At 36.8% G+C, this 24,509-nt stretch overlaps 1 protein-coding gene across 1 annotated transcript; it reads right to left on the reverse strand.

Annotated features, from left to right (window-relative positions):
* Positions 1–1,197: 1,197 nt before the first annotated feature.
* On the reverse strand, positions 1,198–20,795 carry LOC109111246 (phosphatidylinositol-3-phosphatase SAC1-A). The gene is made up of 20 exons (XM_042745811.1): positions 20,689–20,795; positions 14,588–14,685; positions 12,851–12,925; positions 12,607–12,734; positions 10,316–10,465; positions 10,055–10,114; positions 9,941–9,974; positions 9,604–9,705; positions 9,439–9,524; positions 9,247–9,333; positions 7,048–7,116; positions 6,875–6,954; positions 5,654–5,752; positions 5,417–5,555; positions 5,069–5,138; positions 4,894–4,966; positions 4,724–4,817; positions 4,556–4,648; positions 4,339–4,396; positions 1,198–3,476 (listed from the first exon to the last, which is right to left on the reverse strand). The coding sequence occupies exons 1-20, from the start codon at positions 20,715–20,717 to the stop codon at positions 3,340–3,342; spliced, it is 1,761 nt and encodes a 586-aa protein (XP_042601745.1). The 5' UTR covers positions 20,718–20,795; the 3' UTR covers positions 1,198–3,339.
* Between the last annotated feature and the right edge of the window lie 3,714 nt (positions 20,796–24,509).

The raw sequence follows: 24,509 nt of genomic DNA on the forward strand, positions 1-24,509 counted from the left end.
ACATGGGGGAAAAACCCATTAAGGTGATTATAACATGAAAAGGATGAGACATATGCCGAAGCCCCAACTCAAGTAGGCCTACTGACTCTTGCATTCGTTATGGTTGTAACACATTTCCCAGTGCTTTGGTGATTGACAATTTAAAACGAGATGAAATTATCTCAAAATGCAAGTCTAATACACTTGCTGTATGGCCTCATGAAGGCCTGGGATCTCACACCATGTTAATATAATAGTTAATATCATTGATTACATTTGTTATTACATGGCACAGCACTGTTTGATTGAAGACTAGACATGTATTGATCACCTGCCTTATATCGTGTAGGCTCCTTTCATGCAGCCAAAACAGCTCTGATGCATTGATGCATGGACTCCACACGAGCTCTGAACATGTCCTGTGGTCTCTGGCACCAAGACATTAGCAGAATATAAAGTTATAAGGTGGGATTGGATTTGTGGGTCCAGCACTTAAAACAGATGCTCAATCAAATAGAGAGCTGGGAAATTTGGAGGCCAAAGAAACACCTTGAACTTTATGTTTCTCAAACCAATCCTGAATGTTTTTTTTTTTTTTTTTTTTTTTTTTTTTTTTAAACAGTGTGGCAGGTGCATTATCCACTGCCATCAGGGAACAAACACCATTGCCATGAAGAGATCTATGTGTCAAAGTAACATCCACATGGATGCAAGGTTTCCCAGCAGAACACTGCACACACATCCGCTGGCCTGCCTTCTTCCCATAGTGCATCCTCCTGCTGCAAGCATTTCCCCATGTAAACAACACACATGCACCTAGCCATCCACTGAATTTGAAAGAAAATGTGATTTATCAGACCAGGTAACCTTCTTTCATTTCTCCAAGGTCCAGTTCTGACACTCACATACCCATTGTAGCCACTTTCAGTGATGGACAGGGTTCAAGTTGCCCTTCTTTGCACCACTTTTGTTTAGTACTAATCAAAATGCCAAGTCTTGTGGGGAAATAACCCTACAAGACGTGGCATTATAGAGATGCTCGGACTGTTCTGACAGGTGCCACTGTAACGATATAATCAATGTTATTCACTTCACCTGTAAGTGGTTGTGGCCGATCAGCGTAAACCACAGAACCATTTAAACCAACTCAGATCTAATTTTGTCTGTTTGTGTTTCAGCCCTATTAATAGCATATGCATCAGTAAGAAGCAGGACAAGTTGCATTTTATTGGTAGAATTTATTAAACATAATTTCATCAAGAAACCATCAGTTACAGTGGTTGAAATGTCTTTTAAAATGTATTAAATGACACCTCAGTGATCAAAACAAAACAATACCTAGATTATGAGCAATAGTCTCAATGTGGTTTTCATCAGAATTATAGAAGTTTGAGACTGATAAGGACTGATAGACTACTAAAGACAACTGATGTTTCACAAACCATTCCCTTGAAATCATGGGCGAGTACTGAATACTTGTGCATGAGCACAGTGATCAGAAATGCAACTGTAATGTTGAGGCATATAGTCTCTTAATCAAACAAGACAAGAGGGATTTTAAACTGTCAGGATCAAGTCCAAAAACACAATTAATATTGATAATCTGCAATTTATTGCACACAGAGTGCACTCTGGAAATACAACGATGCGGTTCATAATCTAGGGCAATGAAAGCTATTTTCATCAAGCCCTGTGATGGAAGAATGTGATCAGTAACATCACTTTGATTGATCAATAACTCAACCAGAAAGTGCTAAAGCTATGTTGTTATAAACTACACTTTACAGTACATGGTTACAATGACACACACACACACACATATATACGTAAAAAATCTCCTAATTTCTTCCCAATGTACAGTTTACACATCAGATTTATACAGGTAAACATCAAACATAAAGGATTTAATTATCAGTGTTCTGTTTCCATCCAGCCATTTTAATTCCAAGTTGTACTGCATATTCTCTTGCTATTTGCACACGAAGAAAATCAATAAAATACGGCCCATATGAATTTGATGAAACTCTCAATTGCAGTCTCCTGTTGAGATGCGTCCAATATTACTGCAGCTTGGATTATCATTTGGAGATGACTACAAAACACACATATAAAGGCATCACAATCTACATTCTTTGTCAACATTAAACCAAACCAATGAGCATTCAGTTGTAAAGGTAGTAATAAGTTCAAAAGGAAGACCATTTTTCAGTGTCTACTCCCAATCCCAAAAACATCTTGCTGAATGTGTCAAAATGAAAAGAATTTGGTGGGTTAAAGGTAAGGCCTTTTGAAATGCACCATCATGCAAGTGAACATCAATAAAACTGAAATTTTTTCTGCTATATGACGTCCTTGAAAGCCACTTGTCTAAATAATTTAGTTAAAAGCGAATGCCTTCTGAATTGTCAGTATAGTTTAAGGGAATTCAATTAAAAGTGCGAGTCAATTTGACAGGTATTCTGATGGAAGTCTATTTCCATCTAATGAACTGCCACTGAATTGGTAACGTTGAAGAGAAGTGCAGTCGAAGAGCCATTAAAGAGCGACTTTATGTGTGCCATATCTGTTAGTGTTCACTGGTCCTTGAAGAGACGTAAAGAAGTTACACAGGAAAAGTGCTGTTCATATTTTTCTGTAAACTCATAAAGAAACAGTGCTTAACACCACTCTCTCCCCCAGTGTGTCCCACAGCTGTCTAATTTGATCATTTATGAGAGACACAACCCCATAAATATGCTGGCAGAACAAAAGGAAACCACATTAAAACCCAAACTGCCATTGCAAAGAACAACTGAAAATAAAACCGAGGCATAAGGCTGATTTTAGCACAGATTTGAGAGGACAGGAATGGAAATGACCAAGGGATGAGCCACTGATGCATCATGTAATGCTCCCTTGTGTAACAATCTAATTACAATAGACCTTCATTGATCTGTCAACCCATAGACTTGGCCATGGGCACACGTCTGGTGTCCAATTTCTCTAGAGCCAAAACAATAACTTTAATTTCACAACGGGTCAATTTAGATCGATCGCCAAACATTAACAACACAGCAGCGTTAAAGTAAGACACAATCTCCACAATGCACTTACAGGCTGGGGATGTTGTGCAACCCATGTGCAATTCTGTGATGCAAGTATTATCGTTAAGGAAAGTTTGTGAAGTTTGGACACCATGTACTATGATTCAAAGGAAATCTGTAGTAACTGATGTGAAATATGGTAATATGCTTCATCAATGGGAGCTGAAAACAGGGAAGCTTGCTTTGCTTAAGTTTAAGGATGGTGTGGAGAGCAGGTCAGTATTGGAAGAAAATAAAGAGGAAACAAGAGAGAACAGAAGGAAGAAGTTCTTGATATTCAATCCATCTTCTCTTTTTGGACCAGTTTCGGTGCGTCAACAAACTCCCGTCCGTTGACCACAATGACAGCAGCCGTAAGAGCACTGGCCATTCCCCAGAACAACACGTATGCCAGGGTCTCCGTCCACGTGTCACCTGACAGAGTACCAGATCTATCATTATTCACAAACTAAATGAAGCAACAGTGATGGAACTGTATAGTGATTAAAATCATTGTAACGCACATCTCTTGTGGGTCAATGACATATAATGGTAAATAAAGGAAAAATATTTGACAAATCTAGTTTAAAACCTGTCAGGTTCTTAAACATGTATTTTTGGTATTCATGTTAGTTCCATTTAAATGTAATGACTCATGCATATAAACCATGTGGTGTAATATTATTAAAAGTAACATTTCCTTTACACATTCCACACATGTGAATGTATTTAATTATTAAAAAACTTAACTATTAAAAAAATATATTTTAAAGATATATAAAGTATATTTTTACATTTTTTTCAACAAATCTTATTTATGAATACATAAATATCAAGCTTTTAGGGAGTTGCACCACATGACATTTGACGATCTGAACTAACCTTGCATTAATAAAATATGTCTAAGATTTTGAGAGACTTCTTGACCTAGACATGATATAATTATATTTTTTGTTTTTTTATTCTTACTTGTTTTACATGTTGTTTGCACCCTATGACTTTCTTGGTCACATCACATGACTTTGATTATTTGAGTTCTTATTAATGATATCAGGACATTTGCATCAAAGTGAAACATAATTCTGATATTAAAAACATTGTTTTTAAGTCACTGCATGTATGAATTCCATTTTATTATTAAATAAATAATTGCCATTGTTAATCTATCCCTCACAGCCTAGTTGTTAAATTCAATTTGGCGTCTAACCTGACTCAGGTCTATAGATTTGGATAAAAATGTGTCATGTTATTGACCCTATTGCTTTATTTCATGTTGTGTTATAATGCCAGACCTTACCAGCCATTAGGAGACAGATGATGCACATGGAGAATGCCACCACCATAATAACAGGAAGCTGTAGAAGATATTTATGAATATAAAATAAGCAGGGAATGACCATTATAAATGTTAGGACTGCATGAAGCAGCTTGGAGTAAATTGTCTTGGTCATAGTAATGACCTCTTTTAATTCAGATCTCTCTCTTACAACAAGCAGTATGGGAAAAGCACTGACCAAGAGGAACTTCCAGTCCTTCTGCATATGCAGAGGCGTCAACCCATCGGTTTCATCTACTGTATAGTTTCCGAGGAAGAGATCGATGGAGTCCTGTGGGGAAAGTCAGCTACTTAAAATTCAATGCAGTCTGATTGAAAGACATAAAGACAAAGAATTCATACGCACTTGTCTGAACCCGTCTGAGAAATTGTTCTTGTAGTAACGGATCATTGAGTTCCAGCCGTCCATTACCAATCCCCAGTGAGTCCTCTTCCCGGTTCTGAGGTCAAAGGTGAAGGTTACAGCGGTGGACGCACACAACTGCACATATTCTGAAAGGAGTCTGGGATGAATACCTGGTGAAGTCGGTTTTCAATGCACCGGTTCCTGCGTACTGTTTAGCACAAGCATTGGCATTGTCTGCCCACGCTGAAACAGAAAAGGAAAATAATGATGTTTCTTGCTTTATTTACGGTCTCCAACAAGAGAATTGTGTCTACTAAAGGGAATTGTCTAGCAAAACAAACACACCGTTCTTATAAATCTTCTCAAAATCAGCCTGTTCCTCAATTTTCTGACCTACGTGGAGGACACCCATCCTCTGAAATGACATACAGCTCAAGGTGATGACAAATCAATATTTAACCACATTATTAATCCATATAGCAGATTTCTAAATGTCTCCAAGCAATCATGACCACATAAAAGTGTTTTAGACTTCCTAAGCAAACCTGATGCATCAAGTTTCAAGTAAGTGGGGCTGACTGACGTAAAGCCACAGAAATACAGCCAGTCAGCTTTCTCTACTGCGTAAGTGTCCTCAATTGCATCACACCAAGTTAGGATGCGTCAGACATGCTATATGTGATGTGACGTCACCTGTAGCTGGCTCTGTAGGGAGCGTCTGGCCAGCAGGCTCTGAATGACGTTAGTGCGGTCCAGACAGTCCATACAGTTACTGCGGAAGGTTCCAGACTGCTCGGACATCACCTTCCCGTCTGAGCTCACCATGAAGTACCTACAGAATCAGCGTTCAAGAACCAGATCAAAGTGAATCACTGACAGCATCAGAGACCACAGTCTTTCCTATAGAAAGGTACAGAAATGAATACAAACCCAAACTCCTCTTGCATGTCAGAAACAGCATCAACGAGAATCTGGAGGCGATGCCATCTCATCTTACTGCATTCTTTGTGAAAGTCAAAGGCGATGTACCTCAAAAGAGATGCAAGAGTCACTACACAGCAATATACGAGTAGCAGATAGAAACAAGTGTTTTCAACATTGCTAATAATAATAAATGTTTTTTGAGAAGCAAATCGGCATATTAGAATGATTTCTGAAGGATCATGCGACACTGAAGACTGAAGTAATGATGATGAAAATACAGCTTTGACATCACAGGAATAAATGACATTTTAAAACATAAAAATTAAAATACAAAACAGTTATTTTAAACTGTAATATTTAACAATATTACTGTTTTTTACTTTTTTGATCAATTAAATGCTTTGGTGAAAGTCAGCCAACACTTTTAAAGTCTGATCACTCTGAATACTTAGAAAAGTAACACCACACTTTTCCTTAATAAGCTGCATGTATTGAGGCATTGATTATGTCTGTAGCACAAATGACGCACGTTAATTATTAGTCTTAAAGGGATAGTTCACCCATTCTGTCATAAATTACTCACCTTCATGTCGTTCCAAACCCATAAGACCTTTGTTCATCTTCAGAACACAAATTAAGACATTTTTGATGAAATCTGAGAGCTTTCTGACCCTCCATAGACAGCAGCACAACTACCACGTTCAAGGCCCAGAAAGGTAGAAAGGACATTATTAAAACAGTCCATGTGACATCAGTACTTCAACCTTATTTTAGTGAAGCTATGAGAATCCTTTTTTTGTGCATAAAAAAAAAAAAAAAAAAACGACTTTATTCAACAATTTCTTCTCTTCATTTCAGTCTTCGACATGCCTTCATGAGAGTACCACGACACATGCAAGTATTCTCATAGCTTCTTTAAATTATGGTTGAAGCACTGATGTCACATTACTACCTTTCTGGGCCTTGAACGTGGTGGTTGTGTAGCTGTCTATGGATGGTCAGAAAGCTCTCGGGTTTCATCAGAAATACCTTTATTTGTGTTCAGAAGATGAATGAAGGTCTTACGGGTTTGGAACGACATGAGGGTGAGTAATTAATATAATTTTTGGGTGATTATCCCTTTTCAGTGTCTATTCAAAGTATATTCCTAGAATGAGCAATAATAATTGCCTTGGCAAACACCACAAAAATGAATCAGTAGGAATTAAAAGGAACTGCTTGAATTACTTGATGAGTCCGTTCTCCATGCCATTGACCATTTTGGCAAAGGCCTGTTCAAGAGGCAATTCAGATCCTTTCTGATTCACCTGCAGATAAAGCAATTATCTTTAACTATTTGACCAATCACCAATCACAACCAACTACAATTTTCTACAGGTGGATTAAAAGATTGTACTCACCAAATTTAGAATGACTTGTTTGCCATAAATGAGAACCTGTGACTCAAAATGCCTCCTGAATCCATCCATCTGCAAGGATAGATAGAACAACAGATAGAATGACAGACAGACAGACAGACAGACAGATAGACAGATAGAGAGACAGACAGACAGACAGACAGATATATAGAACAACAGACAGACAGAGAGACAGACAGACAGATATATAGAACAACAGACAGAGAGACAGACAGACAGACAGATAGATATATAGAACGACAGACAGATAGATAGAACAACAGATAGAATGACAGACAGACAGACAGAACGACAGACAGACAGATGTATAGAATGACAGAGAGACAGACAGACAGATATATAGAACGATAGAAAGAAAGACAGATAGATATATAGAATGACAGACAGACAGAGAGACAGACAGACAGATAGATATATAGAACGACAGACAGATAAAGAGACAGACAGACAGACAGACAGACAGACAGATAGATATATAGAACGACAGAGAGACAGACAGATATATAGAATGACAGAGACAGACAAATAGAGAGACAGACAGACAGACAGACAGACATATATATAGAACGACAGACAGACAGATATATAGAATGACAGAGAGACAGACAGACAGAGAGAGACAGACAGACAGATATATAGAACGATAGACAGACAGAGAGACAGACAGACAGATAGATATATAGAACGACAGACAGACAGACAGATATATAGAATGACAGACAGACAGATAGATATATAGAACGACAGACAAATATATATAGAACGACAGACAGACAGAGAGACAGACAGACAAATATATATAGAACGACAGACAGACAGAGAGACAGACAGACAGATATATAGAACGATAGAAAGAAAGACAGATAGATATATAGAATGACAGACAGACAGAGAGACAGACAGACAGACAGATAGATAGATATATAGAACGACAGACAGATAAAGAGACAGGCAGACAGACAGAAAGATAGATATATAGAACGACAGAGAGACAGACAGATATATAGAATGACAGAGAGACAGACAGAGACAGACAGACAGATATATAGAATGATAGAAAGAAAGACAGATAGATATATAGAATGACAGACAGACAGAGAGACAGACAGACAGATAGATATATAGAACGACAGACAGATAAAGAGACAGACAGACAGACAGACAGATAGATATATAGAACGACAGAGAGACAGATATATAGAATGACAGAGACAGACAGATATATAGAACGATAGACAGACAGACAGATAGATATATAGAACAACAGACAGATAAAGAGACAGACAGACAGACAGACAGATAGATATATAGAACGACAGACAGACAGATATATAGAATGACAGACAGATAGATATATAGAACGACAGACAAATATATATAGAACGACAGACAGACAGAGAGACAGACAGAGAGATATATAGAACGATAGACAGACAGACATAGATATATAGTACGACAGACAGATAGAGACAGACAGACAGACAGACAGACAGATATAGAGAATGACAGACAGACAGACAGATACATAGATAGATAGATATAGATAGAACGACAAAAAGACAGACAGATAGAGAGACAGACAGACAGATAGATATATAGTACGACAGACAGATAGATAGAGACAGACAGACAGACAGACAGACAGATGTAGAGAACGACAGACAGACAGATAGATTGATAGATAGATAGATATAGATATAGATAGAACGACAAAAAGACAGACAGATAGAGAGACAGACAGACAGATAGATATATAGAACGACCGACAGACAGACAGATAGAGAGACAGACAGACACACAGATAGATATATAGAACGAAAGACAGACAGACAGATAGATAGATAGACAGAACGAAAGACAGACAGACAGACAGACAGATCGATAGATAGATAGAGAGATAGATTGAGAGATAGATAGATAGACAGACAGACAGACAGACAGACACACAGACATACATACATACATATAGATAGATAGATAGATAGATAGATAGAACGACAGACAGATAGATAGATAGATAGACAGATAGATAGATAGATAGATAGATAGATAGATAGATAGATAGATAGAACGACAGACAGATAGATAGATAGATAGATAGACAGACAGACAGACAGACAGATATTTTCAGCTTCTGATAGTTGAAAAAAAAAGTTCCTGTAGCAGCATAAGGGGTCTTACGTGATTGGTGTCAGTGCTTATCTGTGGCTTGGGCTTGTACTTCAGGTTGGGTCTTTGAGACCAGAAAAAGGGCATGGAGCCTCGAGTCTGTGTAAGAGAAGAGTGAAAGAGCACAAATGAAATCTGAGGTGAATTCTGGGAAGTCAAAAACAAATATTCTTGTAATGGAGGCCAACAGTAGTTTCCACCGACCTGCACAAAGGACACCCGGGCATTATTGTACTGGACTATCTGTTCTGTCTCAACGAAGTTAGCAGCATGTCCTTCAGAGTCAATGCCTGAGGCGCAGGGGAAAACTGTAATATCTGCAGCAAACACTACTGTGTGAATATGTATATATGCTTGAACATATCTCACCTCTGACATAATACCGGACCCCCGCTCTGAAACAGCTCCGTCTAGAGATGAGGATCCACTCAAACACCTTCCCATTGATGCAGCACGGATTCATCACAATAACTGAAGCAGTGGGTTAAGCCTCAATATCACACACATTTTCCAACTACTACTTATTTCTTCAATTTCATCCCAAGCAATTTACAATGCAAATGTGTTTTTAGATTATGGACAATATTATCAACTAATCATGACCAGTTACATAATCTCATCTTTAACAGAAACAGTTCACAGTTCATAGGGCTAAATAAAGTGAGCAACTTTAACCACAAACAACATGGCACCTCTCAAAGGATACATCCGTGGATGACAGGAAATGCAAATTTATGGAGCTGAAAAGGGGAATCAGTGACTTAGCATGTGCAATTTTCTCATATGTTTAATGGTTTCTGAACTAGGTTTATTTTTATACCTCAGGCTGTGCGGTTATTTCTCTTAAAAGGTTTCCATTCCACATGAATCTCTGGTCTGCCTGTGTGGAGACATGATAGAAGACAGGAATCATCTGAGAAGTTATGGTTGTTTCGAAGGGTCTAATTCACAAACAGAGTAACCAAATGTACTCGAGAGGTTTGAAGGCTCTGCTTTTCTCTCTGCCACTGAAACTCCAAACAGCTCTGTCTCTCTGTTCTACCGTCAGTCACTATCATCCCTCAGTCTTTGCTCTGCTCACCCTCTCCAGCAGGCTCATCTCCTGGAAGTCCGGGCTGGTGTTGGACAGGCGCTGCTGGGTGTGGGTCAGGTCATAGTCCGTGCAGAAGTAGAAACCGTCTGTGTTTAGGACATTTCTAAGCATAGACAGAAATGCCTTGTTGTCCTGCATCTGTGAGAAGGAAACAGTGAGTGGATAAGATTATTGGCAAAAAACATGATGTGAACAGTAAGAAGACTAGGGTTATTGATTTAATTCTTAATTTATTTGGGGCCTTTTCCATTTTTATGGCATAAAAGTAAAGTAATGACAGGACAATAGAGAGAAGATGGAGAAATGGGATGAGGTAGCGTTCGGCAATATTACTTTGGTATTAAAACCTGGCAGTCAATATAAAAATATTTCACAATATATAGATTTTTATGAAAATGTGACTGTTTTTTTTTTTATTAACTACTGAAAAAAGTCCCTTTGGCATTTTCCAAATTATTGAAATACATTTCCTTAGAAAAAAATAATAGTAATATTCTAATTTATAATTGACTTGAAATTTGACTTGAATTTTGTAACAACAATACTATATATATATATAAATTTGTAACCATTAGGCCACAGCTGCCCCAGTTAATTTGATAACATTAATTATTTTAATATATTCTAATATTTAAATTATTTTTTAATTACCGGTATAAATGTTTATTCATAATTATTAATAATACTAAAATTATGCTACTAATTAGTTTCAATTAATAATATAATATTAATATTATTTAATGATAAAACTATTTTGAATTTCTCTTTTTAATAAACAAACAAACAAACAAATACTTTAAATTGAACTTAAATGTATAACTGACAATTAGCAAATTTGGATTTCAATGTTCTGAAATCTGAATTTGTATCTCTCTCATGAACACTTAGGCCCGGTTTCACAAGCAGGGCTCAGACTAAGCCAGGATTAGGTCATAGTTCAATTAGGACATTTAAGTCATTTTTATTAACCTGCCTTATAAAAAACATTACTGGTGTTCACCTTAAGACCAAACAAAGGCACTGATATGGTTTAAGATCTGTCAGTGCAAGCTTCTTTCATCTGAAACAGCTCAGAATTACACTTTAGTCTGGGACTAGGCTTAAGCCTTGTCTGTGAAACCGGGGGTTAATGTGTCTGTAGCATAACAGAATGATTTTGACAAAAGGAAGTGGTTTGACATGTTCTAAAAAGGCTGTTTAAAGTCGAAGTGCATATGTATTCAAAACAAGCATGTTGATGAGTTAATCTGCTCCAATGCATCACACAACACTCTTACATTAGTACAATTCATTCTTCCTGAAAACAAGCTTTGCTCCATGTGCAGGTGCCAAAACTAAGCTCTCAACCAATGCCAGGCCTTTCAATCTCAGCATATGCTTTCTGCAGTAACAGGATCACTATCCAGTAAGCTCTGGCTCTGGGAATGGAGTGGATCAGGAACGACCTGAATTGATTTCTCCTCCCAGAAGAACCTGGTCAGCAGAACCATTTGCCTTTGTACACAAACTCTACTCTCACAGCATTATAATTACATGCAATTCATTCAATTTCGCAATATTCAACACAAAAATTATGTAGACAATTCATGCAAGGAAACATCAGCTTCTCAAAAAGGTGTGGCACTTTCATCCAGGCCAGAAACATAGTTTAGACAAGTATGCAAACATTGCTGAGATTGCAAAACACACTTGCATTTTGTTATTTATTTGTTTGCTGACACATTCCGGAACGAAACTAACCAAGCTAGTGTAGCTAGATGCATTCACTGCATACCTCATGCGCTTAGATTGAACCTTTTGACAACAGTAGAGAGGTCTGGAGTGCTTTAATGATTTAGTTGTTTGCAGTCAAGCCTCCCGTGTACTTGTTTCAACTCGAAACACTTCCCATGTCCAATACTGATCTACTCACAGGCTGCATCCAAGGCCATTTCAGCCGAAGTCTTATCCTCGCTAAATAATGCAGCAAGTATACAACATTGTAATGAGATATCGCTGCGCTCAAGGGATGGGCTCAAATGAAAAATTTACTGTATGAGTACACCCAATTTCACAAGCCGAGGGTGAATCTGCTGCTTTGTTCTTACAGAACTTCTGAGTAAACTGTAAATGGAAAATTGTGTAAGGCAAAAAGTTCAGAGCAGGAAACCTTTCGTTATGATTTAGAGACGCACTGGGCAACTGATCAAACAACAAATGACATTTAGAGCCCACTTTCTACTCAAGGTGTTACACACATCAGCATTAAACTGAAGGTTGAGGTTAGGGACTTTGATGACCTGAAAATCTGTGAGGTGCAAAATGGTCTTCTTATAAGAAATCACATCAAACTCCAGCGCTTTCCACACAGTGTGGCCAAACAGGTCGCCCACTTTTCTTTTCCGTGTGATGACTATGAGGTACATCCCTGCAGAACCAAAAAAGAAAAAAACCATGCGTCACGGTAATCAAAAGTATACGTGATACAAACAACGTTCCGAATTCTACGGAAAAATCGGAACATCGTGATAACACAGAACCTACCAGCCACCAGCCGAATAGTTCCCATGATTCCACAAATGGGCCTGGTTACGCCTGATGGAGGGATGTCCTTAATACCTTCAGGAGGAAAAAACATTAATGCACCATTCAAATTTGCAGATTGTGCATTTAATATACTTCTCTGCTTTGATAAGAGGAAGTAACAGACCTGTGCTGTGCTATTCCTGGAATACACCTTTAACAAAAAACCCCCAGCAACTACCTCAAACATAAAATGTCACACTGACAATACTGATGAAATGTCACCATTAAAACAGAGAAGTCCAAATAGCTGCCGTAACTCTTCATCGATGTCTGTATACTTTGAAAGGTCTGATTCCCTCATTAGTTGTAGCTGTTCATAAATGTCAGATCACAGCAGCCCAAACTATAAATCTTTCACTGTACTTTCTCACACGGTCAGAGAAATTAGCTCCTTAACCTTCAGAAAATGTTCATCGCCAACCTCAGGAAGACAAACTATATTTTAAATGTGCTGTTTTATCATTCTATTCCCTTTAAGTAACCATGTTACTGTTATTTGGGACATAATCAAATACAGTTTAAAGGGTTAGTTCACTGCAAAAATGAAAATTCTGTCATCAATTACTCACCTTCATGTCGTTCCAAATTTGTAAGACCTTCGTTCATCTTCAGAAGACAAATTAAAATATTTTTGATGAAATCCGAGAGCTTTCTGACCCTCCATAGACAGCAACACAACTGAAATGTTCCCAGTCCCAGAAACGTAGCAAGGACATCGATAAAACAGTTTAAGTGACATCAGTGGATCAACTTTAATTTTGCAAAGCTACGAGAATAATTTTTGTGTGCAAAGAAAACAAAAATAATAATTTATTCAATAATTCTTCTCCCTGAGTTAATATCTTTCCCCATTTTGGAGAGTACCACGACACACAGGTGTGCTTTCCCCAGAACGTAATCAACGTAATCAGCACTGTTCACGTTCAGGACAAAGAGAGTGCATGCTGAACGTAAATGTCCTTGCTACATTTCTGGGAACATTTCGGTTGTGTTGCTGTCTATGGAGGGCCAGAGAGCTCTCAGATTTCATCAAAAATATCTTAATTTGTTTGGTACGACATTAGGGTAATAAATGACAGGATTTTCATTTTTGTGTGAGCTAACCCTTTAAACATTGTAGTTTTGCAATAGACAATAAATAAACATTACAATTAAACATAATTAGATATAATATAAGAAATAATTCATAATTTGGGGATGTTTTTGAAAGAAGTCTCTTAAACTCACAAAGACTGCATTTATTTGACAAAAATACAGTAAAAATATTAATATTGTGAATTATATTTACAATTAAAAATTACTGGTTTCTATTTGAATATATGTTCAAATTTAATTTTAGCTTCATTTTCATCATTACTCCAGTCTTCAGAGTCACATGATCCTTCAGAAATCATCCTGATATGCTGATTTGCTGCTCAAGACACATTTCTGATTATCAATATTGAAAATTATGCACTGCTTCATATGCTTGTGAAAGACTATTTGGTAGTTCAAAAGAACAGCACTTATTTGACATAGAAATTGTTTGTAACATTTGAAATGTCTTTACTGTCAACGTGTCCTTGGTGAGTGAAAGTTCTTAAAAAATAACATCTTACTAACCTGTAATCATAAAATGGGCTTTTTGCATTTAAGACGAAATGTGATACAACATATTTGAACTGGTTTCCATTCTTACTAGTAGTCAGACTGTACCTGCGAGGGTCATCTCGGTGGACACCCTATCAATAACCAGCACGTCATTAGCTCCATCATCACAGGCCTCAATGTAGAACTTCTCAGGCGTTGCATGCCTATGAAAAAAAGCAGAAAAGAATGATTTGTTTTCAACAAATAAACCTAACTCTTTCTGAATAAACAGACCAGTAAGTCTATTCTGACACCTTTCTTACTGTGCTGCTAAACACACACTGGTTTTTCCAGTATAACAAAAGAGCTGAGGGTTTGGCTGGTTAGCATTTGACAGTTAGCTGCATTATGCAAGCAAATGTCTTTGAGATTATTATGAATGTGATACACAGCACTGAATAAAGAAACTGTATATGCAATTCAATCAGATTTTGAGTGGTGATGATATCAATAAGACAAAACCGCGTCGGAAACATAATCAGAAACATCTCAGACCATCTGGAGAGAGCAGATTTTCAGCAACGTCATAAATCAGAACTGCTTTGCAGTTTCGGTCGTGCATATTTTTAAGCAAAGTTTAGAGAAAATTACAGATAGATATTGTCTCATAATGTAAGTTTCAAATCTACAATGTGATGAGTGTGAGAGTCTGTTTCAGTAACAACATCGTGCATGCTTGTCCCACTTTAATGGCCGGAGTCTTCCTTCCTTACCAAAATGCTGAGCAGCCACTTTCTGTGCACCACTTGATGAGCTTGCAATGAGGGAAGGATGCGGCGTTTGCATGGTTAACCTCTGCCCCATTAACCATGACTGCATAATAGGTCTATGGAATCTATCTCAAAATGTTAAAATTTACATGATGGCTCACAGTTTGGTTTCATGGCAACTCCAATTCTCGGAGCCTTTTGATCAGGTCACGCAAGTAAAAACAACACAGATGTTCAACTCTACCCTGCAATTTTGTTTTGTTGCTACAGTGGTGGCAAATTCGCATCCCTTATAGATCTGTGTCCAGTGTCTGTATATGACAAATCACAGGCATTATGAATTATGTGCATCGTCTCAGCAAACACACTGTGGTGCAAGGGTTTCTGGCTTATTATAAACTATGTCATTATAGACAAGCCTTTCTCAGCTGTAATACTATTGGCAATGTCCTGTTTATTGTGCAAGAGGCCATTCATAAAACTGAAGTACTTACTGTATCTCTAAGAAAATTACAAAACAGGCTAATTACATAAAGCAAGATATAAACAATCATTTATAATCTGGTATTTAGTAAGCAAAATAGTGAATCTGTAATATAAAAAAAGAATTAGGCCACAAAAAAAAGAATTCTTATTAAATAAGAAATAAAAACTACATTTTAAGAACAATATTTTATGCATTGTGACTTAATTGTGAAAAGCGTAATTTATTATTAACATAATGCAAAAAAAAGTAACTAATTCTAAAAGGAATTAAAAAGATACATTATTAAAATTAAAAAATATACATCATAGTTTTGTTTACATAATATATGTATGTGTACAGGGTATATTTATTATGTATATATAAATACACACACATAAATTATATATTTAGAAAATATTTACATGTATATACATTTATATATTTATATTCTTATATTTTATATTATATATAAATATATTTAATATATAAACATAACATATTCTTTTTAAATATATACATGCATGTGTGTGTATTTATATATAGATAATAAATATACACAGTATACACACATATATTATGTAAACAAAACTTTTATTTTGGATGTGATTAATCGTGATTAATCATTTGACAGCCCTAGTTTAATTACAACAATAAATTAATATATCATTAAAACTCAGCACATAAAAGTACATGGAATTTTTAGCTTTTTTCCATTTTATTTGAGGGTTGATATTAAATTAATTTGAACAACTAATTGATTAATAAGTGAACTGCAGTTTCCATTTTAGGCTAAAAAAATTGTTTTGGTGCATCACTAGTGGTAACCTTTCTTTTCCTTCCTTTCAGTTGTCATGATAATTAATGTCAGTGCAAAACAATCTAGGTTCTCAGAACTACTGTACATGTTCAGAAGCCAGTGACTCAGAAAGCACACCACTGTAACTCATATCAGTATCCGAGCGACTGATAACAAACTGTGGGCTGGAGACATTCCATCAGGTTCCCCTCCCTCTCAGTTATTCAACTACAGTTTCACAATTTGTCAAATAATCAGATATTAATTGTGCATTGTTGTACAGTATGCCATATACTCTAGCATTCTTTTTATACATACATAGCTGGAATAATATTTGACTAAATATACAGGTGCATCTCAATAAATTAGAATGTTGTGGAAAAGAAATTTATTTCAGTAATTCAACTCAGATTGTGAAACTCGTGTATTAAATAAATTCAATGAACACAGACTGAAGTAGTTTAAGTCTTTGGTTCTTTTAATTGTGATGATTTTGCCTCACATTTAACAAAAACCCACCAATTCACTATCTCAACAAAATAGAATATGGTGACATGCAGATTTCCTGAGCCTTCAAAATGGTCTCTCAGTTTGGTTCACTAGGCTACACAATCATGGGGAAGACTGCTGATCTGACAGTTGTCCAGAAGACAATCATTGACACCCTTCACAAGGAGGGTAAGCCACAAACATTCATTGCCAAAGAAGCTGGCTGTTCACAGAGTGCTGTATCAAAGCATGTTAACAGAAAGTTGAGTGGAAGGAAAAAGTGTGGAAGAAAAAGATGCATAACCAACCGAGAGAAAACCAACCGCAGCCTTATGAGGATTGTCAAGCAAAATCGATTCAAGAATTTGAGTGAACTTCACAAGGAATGGACTGAGGCTGGGATCAAGACATCAAGAGCCACCACACACAGACGTGACAAGGAATTTGGCTACAGTTGTCTTATTCCTCTTGTTAAGCCACTCCTGAACCACAGACAACGTCAGAGGCATCTTACCTGGGCTAAGGAGAAGAAGAACTGGACTGTTGCCCAGTGGTCCAAAGTCCTCTTTTCAGATGAGAGCAAGTTTTGTATTTCATTTGGAAACCAAGGTCCTAGAGACTGGAGGAAGGGTGGAGAAGCTCACAGCCCAAGTTGCTTGAAGTCCAGTGTTAAGTTTCCACAGTCTGCGATGATTTGGGGTGCAATGTCGTCTTCTGGTGTTGGTCCATTGTGTTTTTTGAAAACCAAAGTCACTGCACCCATTTACCAAGAAATTTTGGAGAACTTCATGGTTCCTTCTGCTGACCAGCTTTTTGAAGATGCTGATTTCATTTTCCAGCAGGATTTGGCACTTGCCCACACTGCCAAAAGCACCAAAAGTTGGTTAAATGACCATGGTTTTGGCAGGGCTCTAGACTAACTTTCTGCACTGGTTGCACTGGTGTGCCTAAAAGTTAGGTGCACCCAAATTTTCCACCGCATCACATGTAACACCGCAGTTTTACAAGTTACAAGTTTTTTTTTTTTTTTAATCGTAGTCCATATAGGCAATATTAACTTGTAAATGATTAACTAACAATCTGGCCAACATAAAGTTCTTTATTTGAAGCACAATTCTACAAGAAAGGTAACTTACTGAAAAAGTGTTGCTTAAAGTGCTTCACTGAGCTGAAATTTAAACTTAAAACATCTCAAGAAAAATGAAATAAAAAGAAAATCTACATTAAGTGTTTTAAGGGCTTCAAACTGAACATCTCATGGCTCAATGTCTTATGGACTATCCTCCATTGCAGTCACATGCACCTAGGATGGCCAACTCCTGTAGTTTGGCCTTCTTGATCTTTGGCCTTGGCTAAACCAGCTGGCCACACTCTCTCTATCATCAAAATCACCAAGACTTGGCCCCTCTACACTGATTCTGATCAGATCTTCCACTGTGTCTGAATGAAGGGATGCTCTAGTGTCTGATCTGAACAGCTAAACAGTCCCTAAACAGCTTATACTACTGTCTCAGCTATTGAAATAGTTCAGTTTTGTATGTAATAGCAAAGTGATTAATTTCGTTTCGTTTTTTATAAAGATAATTTAGAAAAACGTTAGGAAGAATTTTTTGTTTGTTAAATGTAAGTCCAAGCGGCCAGCGTTAGACAGTGAGCCTATGTTTGATCAATTTAGCCTTCTCAAATCATCACGACTCGCCTAAAATAAAATCTATAGATATAAAACAGTTCAAGCATATAACAATGTTATAATGTTACAATGTTAGACCCAGATAAATGTGCGCTATATCCAATAGTTTGTGCGGAGACGCTTCCGGACATGGAGATGCCAGCATGATCACTTGCATTTTTTCAGTGGATACGCAGTCATTTTTGCACATAAAGGTAAGAGTAATACATCATTCCCAACTGCAAAGGGTCTACTTTTATTTGTGTGCACTCACAATATCAACTAAACGTTGCGCTTTCTGTCGTGTCGTCTTTAACAGGAGTACAAAAATAAACCGAAACTCAGTGAAAACATGCCTCACAGACATTATAAATATATCTATAGAAAGCTTTAAATGATTACTTATCGAAATAAAGCAAATCGAAAACAAAAACTCTTTCATTATAATCATAATCTATAAAGATGCACTTCTCTGTAAAGGCGCGTCTGAGGAGATGGCGAGTCAGGATCGGCAACTTCATGCTTGCGACACAGACTCAGAAAACACTAGTTTATTAGTAAATAATTAAAATATCTACCCCCCTGTCACATCTATGGTAATAACTTTTGCCGGTGCTTTGCGGCAAGCTTGAGCCTATTCTGTGTATTTGAACGCAGAGCTGTTCAGCTGCGCTGCTGCTGGCGGGACACTAAACACGGTCGAGCCGCTCTTGACAGTCGCGGTAACACGGTCTCGTGTTGTTTCCAACAGCACGGCAATTTTGTTTCATCACTAATTGATGGATGTCTAAAATATAAAAGTAAGGAGAAGTCTAAAACAGGCAGGAGGCCCAGCCCGTGTTTGAACTATGACGTGAAAATTGGCCCAAAGCCCGGCTCGAGGGGCGTAAAACAGTCAAGGTCCGTCGGGCTCTAGTGTCTGTTGTTGAACCACAGGGAGACTTTCAGAGTCGCAGAGACTTTTTTTCCCTTGAACGGCTGGTCGCACCGGTGCAACCTCTGATTTTTTTTAGTCGCACCATTGAGAAATTAGGTCGCACTCTAGAGCCCCAGTTGGTGTGCTTGACTGGCCATCAAACTCCCCAGACCTGAACCACAGAGAGAATCTATGGGGTATTGTCAAGAGGAAAATGAGAAACAAGAGACCAAAAAATGCAGATGAGTTGAAGGGCACTGTCAAAGAAACCTGGGCTTCCATACCACCTCAGCAGTGCCACAAACTGATCTCCTCCATGCCACGCCGAATTGAAGCAGTAATTAAAGCAAAAGGAGCCCCTACCAAGTATTGAGTTCATGTACAGTAAATGAACATACTTTCCAGAAAGCCAACAATTTTTTTATTGGTCTTATGAAGTATTCTAATTTGTTGTGAATTGGTGGGTTTTTGTTAAATGTGAGCCAAAATAATCACAATTAAAAGAACCAAAGACTTAAACTACTTCAGTCTGTGTGAACTGAATTTATTTAATACACGAGTTTCACAATTTGAGCTGAATTACTGAAATGAACTTTTCCACGACATTCTAATTAACTGAGATGCACCTGTAATATCGGCATTGTTTGACATCATCTTTACACTGATGCCTCTCCAACACTGCAGCACTGACTCAGTGTGCTTCAGCTGACCTCAGCATCCTAATGCACAGTCCAAGTAAGCACCCTAGTGCACCACTTACTAAAAATATGAGAACAGATGCTGTCCAGACTCAAATCAATGCATCTTAACCCAGTGAGCTGCATAGACAGCACTTGGCGCGTTTTGTTGTCGTAATGCAGTATTAAGATTCTGCTCTCGCGTTTAAATGCTGTGTAGATGTGCAGCTCACTGGGTTTTGAAACACAGCCAATCTTAACAGTGTCTGAACGGCTTAAGCCAGTGCAGCTTCCACCACAGCTTAAACTGCCCTGTACTTGCAACAAGACTTCTGACAGCGCACACAGACGCTGCCATTAAAAGTGCTGAGCTTCATTAAAGCGAAACCGGGCGCCGTACGTCTTTATATCTGTCGCTGCGCTCGAATAAAAGTTTGAACTTACAGGTTGAACCTCTCGTAGGCGGTCGCCATCTTCACTTCCGGGTTTGGTCAGTCTGCCGTGACGTATATGTGGGAGTGGCTATTGGAAGGTGCGGCTTCCAGTTGAGACGTCACGGTGCAGGTTGCCTCATTAGAACCTAAAGATCCTAAAAAAACAAACAAACAAGCAAAAAAAACCCTAAAGATCCTAAACGTTGCTTTCTGACACTTCCCTGATTGCTAATCTTTTTTTTAAATTCGTTGAAAACAATAAGACGTTTCTTAAGAATTATTATCTTCATTTTTAAAAAGATCCTAAACAGTTGTTTGTCTATAGTTTTATTTTATTTATTTATTTGTCTGATTTTATGTAGGCTTACTATTAGGTCTGTCTATGAAAAAGATATAACTATTTATTTACTTTTCAAGCATTAATAATGCTTTTGAGTTTATTGGTCACCTTTATATTTCGCGGTGAATATTTCATACTCTAGAATCAAGAAGTCTTTTTATGTTTAATTCTCATAGACTATGACCCATTTCCGTTTCATGAGAAAAATCAGGCTTTTGTAACTCATAATTATGAAATACTAAGTCATAATTACTGTATGACATAAAAAGTTAAAATTAGGCTAAGACATTCTATTAGTTATGAGATTAAAGGAAAAATTATTGTATAAAACGTCATTATTGTGACAAATGAAAAATTATTAGATAAAAAAAGTAAAAATTGTGAAATAAAAAAATGAAATTATGTCATACTGGGTCATAATCAAGGGACAAAAAAGTTGTATATTTTGACACTTTAAAGTCATTATTAGGAGACATACTAAATCAATTATGACTTTAAAAAAACAAACAAAAAAAAAAACATTATTTCAGATTTTCAAGTATGTCATAATTTTTTACTTATCTCATAATTATGATTAACTTAAACATGTTTTTTTCTTATGCAGAAATGGGATTCAATATGCATATAATCTCCGTAAGAACTATCATGATCTCATTTTACAGTTTATTTGAGTATTTTGTTTTATTTGTACTATTGTCCTCTATTTTAATGCAGTGCTTACAGTTATTTATTTAAATAAATACATTAAAAAAAATCCCAACTGAACCTAAGTGAACATTTTTAATAACCACATATGTTTAAATGTTATATGTGTGGGAAAAACTCAAATAAAAACAGTGGCTTCCATGAGTAAATATGCACATTATTAGACAAAATTGTGCAACGTATTGCATTGTAATGCTTTTTTAAAGAAGTGTAAGATGACTATGAAGTAGCCCAGGCAATACTTTGAAAGTTCTTGCAGAGCGATAGGAAACTGCGGTCTACACAGGATTACGACACCAGCAGCACATTTCTATTCAGCAGAAGTGAAGCAGGTGCGTGTGTGCTGGAGGGTTGTCGGAAGGTCAGGTGTGTGTGAGAGAGGTGTGTGTGTGTGTGAGAGAGAGAGAGAGAGTGAGAGAGAGAGAGTGAGAGAGAGAGAGAGAGTGTGTGTTTTCCACAGCTATTCAAATTGAACAATCATTAAAAATTCCCAGACCTTGAAGTATTTAGGGAGTGTGATTAGTCCCCCACCCACGATCCCAACCCCAAGATGAGTCAGGGCAAGGTAAAGCCCTCAACTCAGAAAGGTGAGTGTAGGAGACAGAGGAACGTGAGTTTCACCTGTGAGACCAGATGTACACAAAGGATGTTCCCCTGAAACAGATGCCTGAACACCACCGCATCCACTGAATTTGTATATGTAATGTCTTGATCAAACCATAGAATCATGTGCTTAGAATATATATGGTTCAAAAGTCTGGGTCAATAAGGTTGTTTTTGAAAGAAATTAATACTTTAATTCAGCAAGGATGCATTAATGTGATCACAAGTGACAGTAAAGACATTTATAATGTTACATAAGGTGTGTATTTTTGAACTTTGTACATATCAAAGAATCCTAGAAAAAAGAATATATATATATATATATATATATATATATATATATATATATATATATATATATATATATATATATATATATATATATATATAGGGGGGGGGGGGTATATTGGTTTCTACAAAAGTATTAATCAGCAGACCTGTTTTAACATTGATAATAATATTTTTTTCTTGAGCAAAAAATCAGGATATCAGAATGATTTCTGAAGGATCATGTGACACTGAAGACTGGAGTAATGATGATGAAAATTCAGCTTTGCATCACAGGAATAAATTACATTTTAAAATATATTCAAACAGAAAACGGTCATTTTAAGTTGCAATAATATTTTACAATTTTACTGTACTTTTGGTCAAATAAATACAACTCTTTCAAAACTATTAAAATCTTCTCAACCACTAAAAGCACTTGAATGTCAGAGCATTAGATAATATCAGACCAAATGACTTTATTATGAACAGTATATCTGCTGTTTTATCATTTTAAAACCAGTGTGCTTGTACAATGTTTCTTTCCAAAAAAAAAAAAAAAACCCCGGGGCTTGGTATAATACTGGTTTATTAATATCAGTTGTAATATTTAATTCCAATATACACTGACACATTCATTTTGTCAGTCCAATGAGCAAATGATTTTTCCACCAATACCTGTCAGATTAGCATGCAGCCTCTGTTTGAATAAAGAGGAAGTTTTGTTATTGTAAAAGACGATGAGATTAGTCAGACGAGTGTTAGATTACTCAGACGTCTGAATTCCCCTCATCTCTCAACACCTCAGTCGCTGTCAGACTCTGCCAACAGATATGTGGGAGCCAGTTCATCCCATGATGCTGCACATGGAGGAAGTCATATACACCAAACTTGGCCAATTTCATGTAATATTCCAGGGAAGAGCACAAGCATGATGTATACCTCTGAAAAGGGCATCCCATGACCAAACTTTTTGAGCAGTATTCTTCATTTCCCTTCTGTTTCACTTCCTTTGGAGAGACTGACAATATTTTAAAGAAGTAATGTCACAACTGGGGAGGAGGATGAATAAATAGTTTAGTAATTTCAGGGGAATGTTTTATCTGTCAATGTTTACAATGACAGAATCAAAAGTATGTTGTGGTAAATTTGCCTGAGATACAGTATCTCAACAAGAAGATGAAGTTTAACACATATCTACAGCTCTATAATAAAGTCATAGATCAAAGGAAGGGCTTCAAGAGAGCTCTGTTTTTCAGTTCAGTGTTTGCACTGAAATGTGACCACAGAGATTCACAACACTATTTTTAAATGTCCTACTTTTGAGTTCTCCAGATTCAGTAGAAGCCTACGTATCTTTCACATCTCTACGTGGTACGCTGAAAACCTGCATCATTTGGCTCATACACTGGCAATGCACTGGAAATTAAATCAAAAGGGTTTTTTGACACAGTGTTGTTGGTATAGTGGCATACCACAGTTTCCCATAATAAACCCCACATAAACTTGTAATGTGTGCGCAATATGGTAATGACGACAAGGATTAAAAACTGCTTGTGAATGCAATACAGGGCAGGAATAGTTTCTTGCATTTCCATGTGTCTACGAACTCAGACAGCAGCCATACAACTATGTTCTCGCAAAAACCTAGCAAAAACAATTTGTTATTGACTGAATAATTTATAAAGAATCAAAAATGAAATTTTTAAGTGTTGGGAAGTAACTGGTTACATGTAACAGAGCTCCGCAATTTAATTACAAAATAAATGTAACTGTAACCAGTTACATTTACTGAAAAAAAAAGTGTAATTAAATTACAGTTACTTATGAAAATGATTACAAACTATTACAAAGGGGGTTACATCTGAATATTTCCACACACACAGATTTAATTGATTTCTTTGCCAAACTGAATC

Source organism: Cyprinus carpio, chromosome B19, assembly GCF_018340385.1.
Source record: "Cyprinus carpio isolate SPL01 chromosome B19, ASM1834038v1, whole genome shotgun sequence".
Classification (NCBI taxonomy): Eukaryota; Metazoa; Chordata; class Actinopteri; order Cypriniformes; family Cyprinidae; genus Cyprinus; species Cyprinus carpio.

What these genes read in the sequence shown, in the direction of transcription:
- LOC109111246 (XM_042745811.1), bottom strand. Translation starts at nt 20,717, where the DNA reads ATGGCGACCGCCTACGAGAGGTTCAACCT. An exon ending in AACTATTCGGCTGGTGGCTG is followed by an intron (nt 12,735 to 12,850) that starts GTAGGTTCTGTG and finishes TTGGTTCTGCAG; the next exon opens with GGATGTACCTCATAGTCATC. An exon ending in AACAAGTCATTCTAAATTTG is followed by an intron (nt 6,955 to 7,047) that starts GTGAGTACAATC and finishes CTTTATCTGCAG; the next exon opens with GTGAATCAGAAAGGATCTGA.